At 49.8% G+C, this 15,683-nt stretch overlaps 1 protein-coding gene across 10 annotated transcripts in view; it reads right to left on the reverse strand.

Moving 5' to 3' along the window:
- Positions 1-15,683, reverse strand: part of KCNMA1 (potassium calcium-activated channel subfamily M alpha 1) — a 397,276-nt gene that overhangs the window by 254,412 nt on the left and 127,181 nt on the right. For all 10 annotated transcript variants that reach the window (XM_075610355.1, XM_075610354.1, XM_075610347.1 and 7 more), the window contains exon 2: positions 6,250-6,414. In XM_075610355.1, coding sequence (XP_075466470.1) covers positions 6,250-6,414 — 165 coding nt within the window. The remainder of the gene's footprint in view (positions 1-6,249; positions 6,415-15,683) is intronic.

Consider the following 15,683-nt stretch of genomic DNA (forward strand, 5'->3'; position numbering starts at 1 on the left):
CGTATAACCGCTGTTCATTTAACGTAACCGTGTACCAGACCTCTGTGCCAGGGACCTACCTGAAAACCAGAGGTAACTCGCAATGTATTACTTCCCGGTAACACATGTTATCAATACAAAATGAATACAACAATCACCTGGAGAACTACTACCGGTCATTGATAACTCCCCAAATATTTATGTATTGCTTCTATCATGAACACGTGACCTGTAATAACTAACCACTTAGGATATCGCTACAAACCATGAAAGCCCAAAAGGATTACAATTCTGGGCATCAATAACATTCCTACTCTCTGGTCAAAATGATGGCCATTATTGGTCAGTAATACCTGGAATTTTTGGCCCCTCCACCAAACTTTTGACTCTCGGTTGATGGGGGAGTGGTTGCCCCCACTAATTAAAGGGGCCTGGGTATTGGTGGCTCGGGGCAGGGTGGCGGGAAAACGTAGGTGTGTCTACCTTGGAGAAGAGTATCCACCGAAAGGAAGAAGGTCTACAGACTAAATAGGGGTCTCCTTGTTCATGTAAACTGTACACTCGTCCATACATCCACTCAACAGTATCCCCCCTCACCCAACGTGTTACATTGTTTAGCAGCGTTAGGCCTTGACCCCGCTGCCTACTACAGCGTCCGCTGTGGCGGACGCTGCACGGACGAGAGCCCTCCCCTCAATGGCGCCGGGCCCGCTGCGAGGGGGGGCTGCAGCGCTGGGGCGAGAGCTGCTCCTGCTCTCAATAGAATTGAGAGCAGGACTCGCGTCGAGTGATACGGCACGCCCCCCGGCGGTTCAGCCAATGAGGGCGAACCTGCCGGGTTACGTCATGGCCGCGCCCCCGTCACTCCCCCGCCACGCCCCCACCCCCGGTCTCTCTTCCTGCAGTGAGCTGCAGACCAGGGAATCGGCTGCACGCGCCGCCAGTCTCGCGGGCGCGCGTTACAGCGGAGTTACCGGGGCCTTAGCCTAACTCCTCTTAAAGCTGCGGGCCAACTAATTTCCTACGTGTGTGTGTTTTTTTTTTAATAAATCAGTCCTGTACTATGAGAAAATTCTGAATTACATTTTTAATGTATTATAATGTAACAAGCATTTTTTGTTTCTATAGCAACCATTTACAAAGTCACATCCCCTTCCTCTTCTGAAACAGGCTCTGACACACCCCTGTTTGAGCCCCGCCCTCTCTCTAGCAGTGCACCAATTGTATCTAATGACTGCCTGGTCACATGATCTTCCCCACAGAACTTTGCACCCTGGGTCCTCTTCTGCTGCACTGACAGCCATTTAGTGAACCCCCGAGCCAAATCTTTCCGATCGATCACAGGAGAACGGATCAATCGGCAACTTAGCTAATTACTTATCATTGTGTGGATTGTATTGATGCACATATTAAAGGGGGGAGGGGAAATGGCAGCTTGAACTGCTGCTTTAACGTGAGACTTGTATCTGTATCATACAGAAAGATAGAAACCAGTGAAAGCAGCCATCTTTACTACCACCCACACTGCATACACACACTTTGATAATTGCCACCTGCAGCATTTTCCTCCGGTAATTCATTTGAAACCCGTCTGCATTGCAGATGTCAACTGCGCGGGTCCCATTAAACTGTAAACAGTCATCCAGACTGACATCCTATGGAAAGGGGCTTATTAATAGCTAGCTGCAGCCCCTGCAATGCTCTGCAGGACCCCCGGTCAATAGTCATGTTAATACTTGGCATCTGTGAATGATCTGCAGGACTTCAATAGGCCGGCCAATGACTGTTTGATATTTCTGTGATGTTCTGCAGGAGTCGCCAGTAATGAGCTGTGCAATGTTCTTCAGGCCTCCCTGACAAAAGGATGTGTGACAACAATGTACAGTAGGGGCGATGTTCTGCAGGCACACCATCAATAGGCTGCGGTTGAAATAACCTGGTGCGTATTAGGCTCCGCAAAGCATCCTATCAATAAACTAATTGATAACAATCTGTTGTGTGCGATGCTCTGCAAGTCTTCCTACCTAGGAGCTTGTGAACGCTCCGGTGCGTGCGCAATGCTCTGCAGCTCTGTGTCACACTGTAGCAGGAGGATATTCCCTCTCGCTGTGCTTTGCTTTGCTGTAATTGGTGCACTTATTACGTCTGGGGCTCTGTTGACATTTAAAAGCAAAGGGTTCTGTCCTGTGTGTGCTCAGAGCTTTGTGAATAAACGCAGGCATGGGGGGAGGTACAGTGCCAAGCGCCAGCAGGGCTCCGGATTTCACGGAAACGCCGGCTGTTGTGCGCAGAACAGCGGGGTCTCCAAACCCTTTCTGAAGCGAGCCCCTTTCAAATCTCAAGCGCCCCCCTCCTGAGTTACACAAAATGGTTAAAGGTGCAGTATTTTAGCGCCAAATTCTACTAATTGCTTTTATTGGTTTAGAAATAGCCAAATATAAGTTATGTGAAATTATATTTTAAACTTATTTGAAATAAGTTATACTGTAGATTACATTTTTTTTTTCTTCATTATCCTTTGTGCTTTCTCCTTTCCTATCTCTGCAAATACTGTGCTATATGAATGAATTTAATGCATCCTAAATATTTAGCAACATTGTGCTTCTGCACTTAATGCATAAGCATCCGATGTTATAACATGCATGGGAATACATGGGAATACATGGGAATACATGGGAATACATGGGAATACATGGGAATACATGGGAATACATGGTACAGTGGCTGCTATCGCCTACTATTATAAATACAATCTTGAGTAAGTTCTAAACAATTAGGGAGTGTATAAGGGGTTAAACTCCCATCACTGTGGCAGGCCCAGGAGACCGCACCTTAGCTCAGGTGTGCGCAAAGGGGGGGTGCGCCCCCCCTATTTTCTGGGAGGGGCACGGCTGTTAGTGGGCGGGGGGGGGGGCGAAGACATTTAAAATGAATGCCGGGGATCGCGCAAGGCCTCTGTAACGTTTCACTGACCTGGAGTTCCAGCGAACCGTCTCCATGGCTCATATGACTCCGGAGCCGTGCAGGGAGGGAGGGCGTGATCCGGAAAGGAGATAGGGGGGCGCGCATGTAGGTCTGTTTGCGCACCCCTGCCTTAGCTTCTACAGTGGGGCGCTAAGCGGTTCCAATCAACTCCTGGTTGGAACTAAGGGTTTATAAACACAGCAGCCTCCCTGGGTCAGTGTTCCAGAACCAATAGGGAAGCGGGTTCCCTGAGGATGTGTTTGGGGACAGCTGGGAGTCAACACGAGAGTCACAGCCACCAGTATTGTATTGTATATCTTTATTTATATAGCGCCAAAAGTGTACTCCGCGCGTCACAAAGAATACAGTACGGGGAATTATAATTCAGTACCAAAGATAAGGACAGCTTATGTTTCCAGGTCTTTGCTGCTGATGTTTCTCCCAGTCCATGAAATAAAAGACTCTTTATTTGAAAGTAAACACTGTGTGAACTCCTCACTGACCCTAGTAACTGTGTTTTATAGAGCGTTCAACACCACACAGTTCTTTCATGTGTAATCATATATATATATATATATATATAGACAGTGTTCGACAAACCTATACATTTGCTCGCCCCGGGCGAGTGGATTTAACCCCCGGGCGAGTAAATATTGGCCCAAGCAGCACACGTTTGGTACTAGGTGGCGAGTAGATTTTTTTGTGTGGCGAGTAGATTTTTTGGTGATTTGTCAACCACTGTATATAGATATATACAGTGGTCGACAAATCACCAAAAAATCTACTCGCCAAACAAAAAAATCTACTCGCCACCTAGTACCACACGTGTGCTGCTTGGGCCAATAGGAGCTCGCCACGATGTTAAATCCACTCGCCCGGGGCGTTCAAATGTATAGGTTTGTCGAACACTGTATATATATTTTGTTTGTTGTACTTTCTATAAATAAAAATGTACATGTGTGTGTATATATATATATATATATATATATATATATATATATATATATATATACACATGTACATTTTTATTTATAGAAAGTGCAACAAACAAAATCCGACAATAGGAAAGGAAATCCCTGCCCCGGAGAGCTTACAATCTAAATGGTATGCTAGGAGACTTACCGAGACAGCAGGAGAGGGAGTAAGTGCAGTAAGATGTAAGTGCTTTGCCACAATGGTTGGTAGGCGTAGGGTTGCCAGATGTCCGGTGTTGAACCGGACTGTCCTGTATTTGGATACTCTGTCCAGTAAAAAATGGGAGGTGCTGTAATACTGGACATGTATGTGTCCGGTATTTTCCTCCCTGGACATAGTGACCTGACGCACCTTTCCCCATTGAGTCCAGTATTTTCGGAGAAGCCGCCTGGCAACCCTAGGTAGGAGCCACGTGCCATTCAGAAGGTGTGTTGTTCGGTTTGACTTAAAGGTGGAGAGAGAAGGTGCTTGGCGTATACTGAGTTCCACAGGTAAGGGGGGCAGTGAGGGGAAAAATGTTTAAAGAGACAAAGTGGGGGGTGAAACAGAGGCAGTTATACGTGGAGTGCAAGACATGAGAGATCAAAGCTGGAACAGCATGTAGGGAGGAGCAGATGGGCTGTGAGGTGGAGGAGAACTTTGCAGGTGATCTAGAACTTGATGGGAAGTCAGGAGAAGGATTGAAGCAGAAGTTGAGCAAGGACTGTTCTGGTGAAATGATTCTAGCAGCCGCATTTTGGGGTAGATTGCAAAGGATAAAGTTGTGAGGCAGGAAGATCTGCGAGTAGTATGTTATAATAATCGTGGCAGGAGGGGATACGGGCGTGTATTGGGGTGTTAGCCGCAGTGTAACACAGGAAAGGGTGGATCTTGGTAAAGTTATGGAGGAAGAGTTGAGCCAGAGCGTGAATGGAGAAGGAAAGGGAGGGGTTAACTACAGTCTACATCATTTAATCTAAGAAAAATGCTCTGGTTGATCCTTTATAACGTATCCCCACCTCTGACCATGCTATTCCCAACACAAAACTACCGGAAGAGTTTTCAGTAAAATGTTATTTGGGTGGGAAATTAAACATAATACAAATGGTCATTTTGTCTTCTGTGATAGCCCCTTCAGGAACAGCTCAATGATTCACGGGGGAAAGGCTGTCAGGGGAGTTTCCCTTACAGCTGCTGAGGCCCAGAAACACGCGCTCTCTCCTGTAAAAGGAAACCTTTGTGGGGGCCGGGCTAGTCTGTTTTAGCAAGCTGTCTTGATAACACTTGGGGGACACATAATGCTCCCTCAGGTAAGCCCTCAAAAGTGTGACTGTTCCTACAGGCCTCAGCTATGCAAGCTTTCTGTCATTGTCCTGCCTGCCGCCAGTGACGGCCGCCGGTGTCTTTGTATGGTGCTTAAAGCAGTTTTACAAGACCACGGTTGGAAGTCTGCCATTTACAGCAATGTGACACCCCCCCCCCCTCCTCCTTCCCCAACACGTAGCTGCATGAATCTCTCTCCATATTATTATAGAAAGATTTGCACACAAAAATGGCTCAATGTAAATACAAAATAGGAATAGTTATTATTTTATGTACGGTGCACCTGTCAATTAACTGAAACACACCTTCTACGGTCCAGTCCTGTTTTTTTTTTTTAAATCTCTTGTCCCTTCTGGGACTTGTAGTCCTATTCGTAATTTAGAAAAGCAGGACTACAAGTCCCAGAATGCTAATGGGTCGTGGGAGTCAAAATCTAGGGCTGCATGTTAGGGTGTCAAAAAATTTGTATTTAGATAGAGGACCAGCGTCTGGGAGACCAGGGATTCCCGTCTTCTGGAACCCCCCCAGAGGGCCAAGTTTTAAGGCTGTCCTGGCATCCACACAGGTGACTCAATTAGTGACTATCACCTGTGCTGAAGCAGGGCTATCCTTAACATCTGGCCTGCTGGGGGTTCTTGAGGACTGGAGTAAATGAAAATGAACCAACTTGCCATGCATTCTGCATGTAACAGTCCCCACTGCGGGAGGACATTATTTAAACGCAAACCAAACGAGCGAGACGTTTCCTTTAAGAATAATTAGGGAAGACTTTTCCTTATTTTACTCAATTTTTGTAAAAATTTCTGCAAGGAGATACACATCCCGGAATCGGGGGTTATTTTTGATTGACCCCCCTTAGCGTGTCACCTCTAGGTCACCGTTGCGTGTGTGATGAAGTCGTGGGGGTTAGGGTTGTGGAATGGGGTTGCAGAACCCGGGTGAGTAGGGGGTCTGGAATCCCCCCCAAACGCGGACTCCGTGCACGGAATGTACTGCTCAGAAATGAAGGGACAGGAGACAGACACCTACCAGAACCCGACCCGTTAACGTCTGAGCGGAAATCATCACGCCGGCCCAGTCTTTCACCGACGTCATCCAGCCCACTTCCACCACCACCGCCACTTCTTTCTCATCGGTCGGCTTGAAGTCCCCTTCAGCCTGGGTGCTGGCAGGAACGGCGACTTTCTGCACCTCCTGCAAGAGGGGACAAGGGACAATTAGCCGCACTCAAGGGAGAAGGCACGGACAAGTGGTAAAGGCGTGGTCTTTGAAGTGGGAGAACCCAGGTGGTGTGCACTAAGTTTAACACAATGCGACCTTGGACAGGTCACTTTATCACCCTCTGCCAATCCACCAACCCTTGGATTGCAAGCTCTTCGGGCAGACTTGCCATGCCTGTAAACTGTACTACAGCACTAGTAGTATTTCCAAGCTGCCTCTACATCAGCACTAGATAGTGATCCAGTCCCGGTTCCCCAAGTTCTGTGCCGTTCAGAACTTTTGTGGACCAGAATGCAGTGGGAGTTAAAAAAACAGGGACTGGGTCAAAATCTCAGGGCTTGGGCGTCAAATATGCTGCAAATCTACAGAATGACACTAGTCCCACAGACAGATGTGACATGCCGGATTGTGGAGACCCTTTCTGATAAAGCAGGTGCTCTTTGAGGTCCATTGGTTTGTATAGGCAGCCTTATAACTTAGCTTGGAACCTCCCCAGGGCAGGGATCACCGTCTTTTAGTTTACTTGAATGTATATCTCCTCTATGCCCTATTTATTGCAGATTATTAATACATTCAGTGCCACGTACAAGGCCTGCGCTATACAGGGTAATCAATAAAAGACTAAAAAAACTCAAGTTGCGCTGTTCTTGGTCCAACACTGCACCATCTCCCCAGTTGGGTGATTGGATGAGATTTCTGTACAGTTGGGTTGAAGAGATTCAATGAAATATGTCATGTGTTAAACCTACATATATACCATCCACACACGCACACGCACACACTAACCTTCCATTTATATAACAGATACATTGCTGGAAATGATAGTACAGGTAACACACACACACTGCCTAACCTTCCATTTATATAATAACAGATACAGTGGTGGAAATGACAAATAGGTAACACACACACACACACGCACACACTGCCTAACCTTACATATATAATAACAGATACAGTGCTGGAAATGACAATATAGGACACACACACACACACACACACACACACACACACACACACACACACACACACACACACACACACAACACACACACACACCCTAACCTTCCATTTATATAATAACAGATACAGTGCTGGAAATGACAATATAGGTAACACACACACACAGTATTTTATGCATACAACACAACAGGCAGAGAATAGGTGCAGGCAGCCACAGCACACATCTCAGCCCACTTCTATACCACATAACAGTCTGCGGCAGCCGCTGTGCCAGGCTCCCACCTCTCACTATCTCAGTCACGCATGTTACATCACGGACACCCAACATTGGCTGGCTCATGTAATATTGCTTCAGAATTCCCCCATGTTCACAGGAATAGCCAAAGCCTCGGACCCTCGCGTACAGGCACAAAGTCTACCCCGACCCCTAGAGAGTAAAAAACAGCGCCTTGTGATATTTGGCAAACATTTTCCCGCACCTTAAACCGGAAAACAACCGTTACAAGCGATGGAAAAGATGTTACATGGCTGAGGGCCTTCACTTTACGGGCACACCGATTTATATTGCGAAGGGAGACGGCTGGGCTGGTAATAAATGAGATCCCTAACAGCCCAGCGATTTCATGTCATTACATCCTTCACTTACACATGAAGGTTAGAAAAGCTCCATGAATTAAGCAAAGCCTAATTTTCCCGTCCCATTTTTCTGCAGAACTGTAACACATGGCGGGTGATAGATTGATCTGGAAAATAACTTATTCCTTCCCCCCCCCCCCCCCCTTAATAAGAGCTTTCAACATGTCCACTGCTGGAGGGATTGAATATCTCTCCCTTCCTAACTGCTCCCTATCTAGATAACCTCTTGGGTGACCCTATTCAATGGGATGTATACACCAAGGCAAGCATTCTCAACCCCAGTCCTCGAGACCCCCCAACAGGTCTTAAGGATATACCAGCTTCAGCACAGGAGGCTTTCAGTGGCTCAGTCGAAGAGCCTGCTTCAGTACAGGTGGCTCACTCTTAGACTGAGCCACTGAATGAGTCGCCTGTGCTGAAGCTGGTATATCCTGATCTGTTGGGAGGGGGGGGGGTCTTGAGGACTAAGGCTGCGGTCCCAGTCATGACTGTGACACGCGCGCCTGGCGGGGGTGGGGCGGCGCGTGCACAGCGCTAACCGCGATCTGCGGTCTCCAGGAGAGAGGGAAGCTTGCGACGGGAGGGGGCGTGGTCGGGGATTTGCAGGGGCGTGGCCATCACGTCACGCGGCTGGTTCGCCCTCATTGGGTGAACCGCCGGTGGGGGCGTGGCCACGCTTCCGTCGCAAGGTTTAAACTCAATTTCATTGAGTTGTAAAAAACCCTGCAGCACGGCGCGGCTGCACCTTCAGCGTGACGGTGTCTACTGGGCCCTCCCCCATTGAGGGGCGGTGCTTACACGCACAGCGCACGCCGCGCCGTGCGCTGTGGCAGTTACTGGGACCGCAGCTTTAAGTTGCCCACCCCTGCACTAAGGCAATCGGGAGTTAAACAGCTTAACTTCAATGTTGTGTCTCTTTAACATCAATGTATCAAGATCTTCGCTGTAATTTGTGGCGCGTGTGTCCCCGCTGGAGAGCGCCGCAAGGAGGCGTTACCGGACACGCAGAGTGTAATGAGGCGTTTTACTCTGCGCTCTTCCTGTGCATCACTTGTTTCTGTGTAAAGAAAAGCCGACAGGCCTGAGGGGGCGTTAACGTGTTTAAAAAAAAAAATGTCCACCGTGTGTAAAAAACACGCTTGTTACATGTTACATGCTTGGAGCATAAAATGGTGCAGTGCCTCATAACATATTGAGGATACATTATCCAAAAGCGGTGCCAAATAAGACATGTTCCTCTGCATTGATTTGTAGGGAGAGATTTACTAAGCTCAGAAAAGAGGTACCGTTCCATTTAGATACAAGTCAATGACACCTAACGAAGGATCATGTTTTGATGCACTTTATTGGAGTTCGGTTAGACGCGGTTATACACCACAGTGTGCTGTGATGCGGTCTTCCCCGTGCTGGAGTATAATGCAGCTCCATTCAAATGAAAGGGTCTAAAATAGTGTTTTCCAACCTTTATTTGGTTAAGGAACCCTATAATTATATTATGAAATTCTGCGGAATCCCAACTCCCCCCTCTAATAGCGCGTCTGAGATCAGATGCATTGTAAGGAACCCCAACCCTCTCTAATAGAGCGTCTGAGATCAGATGCATTGTAAGGAACCCCGACCCTCTCTAATAGCGCGTCTGAGATCAGATACATTGTAAGGAACCCGACCCTCTCTAATAGCGCGTCTGAGATCAGATGCATTGTAAGGAACCCCGACCCTCTCTAATAGCGCGTCAGAGATCAGATGCATTGTAAGGAACTCCGACCCTCTCTAATAGCACGTCTGAGATCAGATGCATTGTAAGGAACCCCAACCCTTTCTAATAGCGCGTCAGAGATCAGATGCATTGTAAGGAACCCCAACCCTCTCTAATAGCGTGTCAGAGATCAGATGCATTGTAAGGAACCCGAACCCTCTCTAATAGCGTCTGAGATCAGATGCATTGTAAGGAACCCCAACCCTCTCTAATAGCGCGTCAGAGATCAGATGCATTGTAAGGAACCCGAACCCTCTCTAATAGCGCGTCTGAGATCAGATGCATTGTAAGGAACCCCAACCCTCTCTAATAGCGTGTCTGAGATCAGATGCATTGTAAGGAACCCCAACCCTCTCTAATAGCGCGTCTGAGATCAGATGCATTGTAAGGAACCCCAACTCTCTCTAATAGCGCGTCTGAGATCAGATGCATTGTAAGGAACCCCAACCCTCTCTAATAGCGCGTCTGAGATCAGGTGCATTGTAAATTCTTCTGTATTTGATACAATTTTCAATTGTCCAGAAAATTGCAGGGAACCCTTTAAGGATGCCCGGGGAACCCAAGGGTTCCTAGGAACCCTGGTTGAAAAACACTGGCGTAGAGAAACACGCCTTCCTAACCTGGCTGTGTTCAGGGGATGATGCAGCCTTACGCCCCACTCAAGCTGAAGGGGGTATTGATTGTTTTGGTTTGGCAAATGTTAGCATTCGTTTTATTCCTTCCCACAGATGCAGAAAATGGGATTAAAAAGAGAGAAGGGGGGATGGCAAGGGGTCAAGTGATAAAGAAATGCATTTTTTTGAGCAGCATTGATGGAAATGTACATATTGATCCTTTTCGTGCCAGTCACACCCCTGGTCCACATCGTGTAGCCGATGGCACTTTATTGGTTAATTCTGTTGGATTCCCTCTTTGCTGAATTACTCAGCAAATATGAAGAGTTATTCCGGGCTTCACTGACCGTCAGAGAGCGATGCGTGAAGAATACGCCGCAGTCTTTAAGTGGCCCCGATAGCAGGGAGCATAATGCAGTGCACACGTCCATGTGGAAAGGGCATACGTGTTGTATACGTGTGTATTATGTCACTGCCGGAGAGGTGTGCTGCACATTGACAGGCCACAAAGGCTGAGCATCATAGGCCCTTGTTTAATATGCTGTGTAGATATCCCTGCACGTGAGAAGACTTTAGATCAGTATATTTCAACAGAGATTCCCCGGGCGTCCCTAAAGGGTTCCCTGCAATTATCAGGTCATTTCCAAATGGTACCAAATACAGAAGAATGTACAATGCACCTGATCTCAGACGTTCTATTAGAGAGGGTTGGGGTTCCTTACATTGCATCTGATCTCAGACGCGCTATTAGAGGGGGTTGGGGTTCCTTACAATGCATCTGATCTCAGACGCGCTATTAGAGAGGGTTGGGGTTCCTTACAATGCATCTGATCTCAGACGCGCTATTAGAGAGAGTTGGGGTTCCTTACAATGCATCTGATCTCAGACGCGCTATTAGAGAGGGTTGGGGTTCCTTACAATGCATCTGATCTCAGACGCGCTATTAGAGAGGGTTGGGGATCCTTACAATGCATCTGTTCTCAGACGCGCTATTAGAGAGGGTTGGGGTTCCTTACAATGCATCTGATCTCAGACGCGCTATTAGAGAGGGTTGGGGTTCCTTACAATGCACCTGATCTCAGACACGCTATTAGAGAGGGTTGGGGTTCCTTACAATGCATCTGATCTCAGGCGCGCTATTAGAGAGGGTTGGGGGTTTCTCAGAATTTAACTTCAGGTTCCATAACCAAAAAAGGTTGAAAACCCCTGCTCTAAGCAGGTTTGCTTTGGCACTATAATGGTTAATGGTCCAAACACACACAGACCTTTTCTTAGCTCCTTAGATGACCTACAATTTGTTTTTCGCCCAGTGCAAAAGAAAAGCCTCCCGTTTAAATAAACAAGATCCCGACCAGTAAGAGATTGGGTGGCACTGTAGAGTGGGTGGCAATGTAGAGTGGGTGGCACCGTAGAATGGGTGGCAATGTAGAGTGGGTGTGCGCTGTTGATTCAGAAGCTCAATGTTAGCATTCAGCAGGCACTGCGGCCAGAGCTGGAAATACAGCAAGGAGAGAGAAATAAGCCCCTTTGTCTGGGCAAAGGCAGCCCCATCTCCCCCCACTTCCATGGCTCCGCGTCCGAGGGAAGGCTGGCACACGCATGCCCCCCGGTGCCTCACTGGCTCGCTGGGATTCAGAAAGCAGCCTTTGTGCTGCAGACATTAGTCAGGAAGCTCCTGGAACATCTGAGCAGCAGCCTGGGAAGGTGACCACAGCCCGGGCGGGGAATGTGGGCTTATGTAGCAATGTACCATGCAAACCCCATGCACCGTGACATAAACGTATATAAATATATCAAGCGACCCTTCGCTACAAGCAGTTCCTCTGCAGATACAATTATAAACAATGGCCTTTACATTCTCACCCGGGTGACATATTTAATGGTGGAGATCCCCAGTAGTTTTTATTTTTGGAGATGGGGGTGAGCCACGCCTTGTATCCCTGGAGAAAGTCACTTTTAGCTCAGGCACCACAATTTGATTGTAAGCTCTACGGGGTATGGCAGGGGTTCTCAACTCCAGTCCTCCGGACCCCCTCCCTCCCAACAGGTCAGGTTCCCAGGATATTCCTGCTTCAGCACAGGTGGTGCAGACTGTGCCACCTGTGCTGAAGCAGGGATATCCTCAAAACCTGACATGTTGAGGGGTCTTGAGGACCGGAGTTGAGAACCACTGGGGTAGGGACTCATGGTACGAGCAAAATTCTGTGTACTATACAGTATGCTACAAAATTATTATTAAAAAATAATCATTCATTAGTCAAATTAATTGTTATCTTATACTATATTAGTGAAAGCACTGTATGTTTGCCTGCCTGCCTGCCTGCATGCATGCCTGCCTGCTGGATGTCCGGTGTCCCTAGGGGAAATCTCATTGGTCCCTTGGGCCGCCCCCGCACACCTCTCATTGGCCTGAGGCGGAGTGACGGCCCAAAGGACACACAGGGACAAAAACACACACACAGGGATATACACACACACACACACACACACACACACACACACGGACACACGGACACACGGACACACGGACACACGGACACACACACACACACACACGGACACACACACACACACACACACACACAGTAGGGGGGGGGGGGTGTACATTAGCAGCATGTATAACCCGGGGGGGGGGGGGGGCGCCTCACATACCCGCCGGAGCCTCCGCCTCTTCCTCCCCGAAATCAGCCTCCCCCCCCCCCCCCCCGGCGCCGCTACAGTCAGCGGAGGAGCGAGTGCCCGGGACACAGCGGGGGAGCGGCCACAACAAGCTGACTCCCGCCTCAGTTCCACGTGGGAGCGGCCGGACGGGTGAGTGAGCGGCCTTCACCTCCCCTCACCCCCCTTCAAATCACCTCCCCTCCACCCCCCCCCCCCCCGGCGCCGCTACAGTCAGCGGAGCGAGCGAGCGCCCGGGACACAGCGGGGGACCGGCCACAACAAGCTGCCTCCCGCCTCAGATCCACGTGGGAGCGGCCGGACGGGTGAGGGAGCTGCCGAACGGGTGAGTGAGCGGCCGGACGGGTGAGGGAGCGGCCTTCACCTCCCCACACCCCCTTCACCTCCCCTCACCCCCCCTCACCCCCCTTCACCTCCCCTCACCCCCCTTCACCCCCCTTCATCTCACCTCCCCTCACCCACCCCTCACCTCCCCTCACTCCACTTCCCTTCCCTTCCACCTCCCTCCACCCCCCCTTCACCTCCCCTCCACCCCCCCTTCACCTCCCCTCCACCCCCTCTTCACCTCCCCTCCACCCCCCCTTCACCTCCCCTCCACCCCCCTTCACCTCCCCTTCACCCCCCCCCACCTCCCCTTCACCCCCCCCGACCTCCCCTTCACCCCCCCCCACCTCCCCTTCACCCCCCTTCACCTCCCCTTCACCCCCCCCCCCACCTCCCCTTCACCCCCCCCACCTCCCCTTCACCTCCCCTTCACCCCCCCCCCACCACCTCCCCTCCACCCCCCCCCCTTCACCTCCCCTCCACCCCCCCCTTCACCTCCCCTCCACCCCCCCCTTCACCTCCCCTTCACCCCCCCCCCCACCACCTCCCCTCCACCCCCCCCCTTCACCTCCCCTCCACCCCCCCCTTCACCTCCCCTCCACCCCCCCCTTCACCTCCCCTTCACCCCCCCCTCACCTCCCCTCCACCCCCCCTTCACCTCCCCTCCACCCCCCTTCACCTCCCCTCCACCCCCCCCCTTCACCTCCCCTCCACCCCCCCCCCTTCACCTCCACTCCACCCCCCCCCCTTCACCTCCACTTCACCTCCCCTCCACCCCCCCCTTCACCTCCCCTTCACCTCCCCTCAACCCCCACCTTCACCCACCCTTCACCTTCCCTTCACTCCCCCCTTACAACCTCTCACCACCTCCACCCCCCTTCCCACCTCCCCCACCCCCCTTCCCAACTCCCCACCACCTCCCCCCCCTTCCCACCACCTCCCCCACACCCCCCCCCCTTCCCACCACCTCCCCCGCACCCCCCCTTTCCCGCCACCTCCCCCCCCACCTCCCCTTCCCCCCCACCCCCCTCCTTCCCACCACCTCCCCCCCCACCACCTCCCCCCCCACCCCCCCGCCTTCCCTGAGGCGGAGTCACGGGCCAAAGGACACACAGGGACACAGACACACACACACACGTAGACACACACACACACACACACACAGACGTAGACACACACACACGTATACACACACACACGTATACACAAACACACACACGTAGACACACATATAGACACACACATACACACACACGCACGTAGACACACACGCACGTACACGTAGACACACACACATGTACACGTAGACACGCACACACACATGTACACGTAGACACGTACACACACACACACACACGTACACGTACACACACACACACACATGTACACGTAGACACGTACACACACACACATGTACACGTATACTCACACACATGTACACGTACACACACACATGGAGACATACACACACACACATGGAGACATACACACACACACATGGAGACATACAAACACATACGTGGAGACATACACACACATGTACACATACACACACACACGTATACACTCACACACGTATACACACAGGTATACATACACATAATGTATACACACACACACATGTATACACACACATGTATACACACACACACATGTATACACACACACATGTATACACACACACACACACACACACACGTGTATACACACACGTGTATACACACACACATGTGTATACACACACACACATGTGTATACACACACACACATGTGTATACACACACACACATGTGTATACACACACACACATGTGTATACACACACACACACGTGTACACACACATACGTGTACACACACACACACACGTGTACACACACACACACATGTGTACACACACACACATGTGTACACACACACACACATGTGTACACACACACACATGTGTACACACACACACATGTGTACACACACACATGTGTACACACACACGTGTACACACACACACATGTGTACACACACACGTGTACACACACACGTGTACACACACACATGTGTACACACACACATGTGTATACACACACGTGTATACACACACATGTATATACACACACATGTATATACACACACATGTATATACACACACATGTATACACACACACACACGTATACACACACACACACGTATACACACACACACACGTGTATACACACACAAACATGTGTACACACACACACACACACACACACACTTATACACACACACACATAC

The sequence above is a fragment of the Ascaphus truei genome, chromosome 8 (assembly GCF_040206685.1).
Source record: "Ascaphus truei isolate aAscTru1 chromosome 8, aAscTru1.hap1, whole genome shotgun sequence".
NCBI lineage: Eukaryota > Metazoa > Chordata > Amphibia > Anura > Ascaphidae > Ascaphus > Ascaphus truei.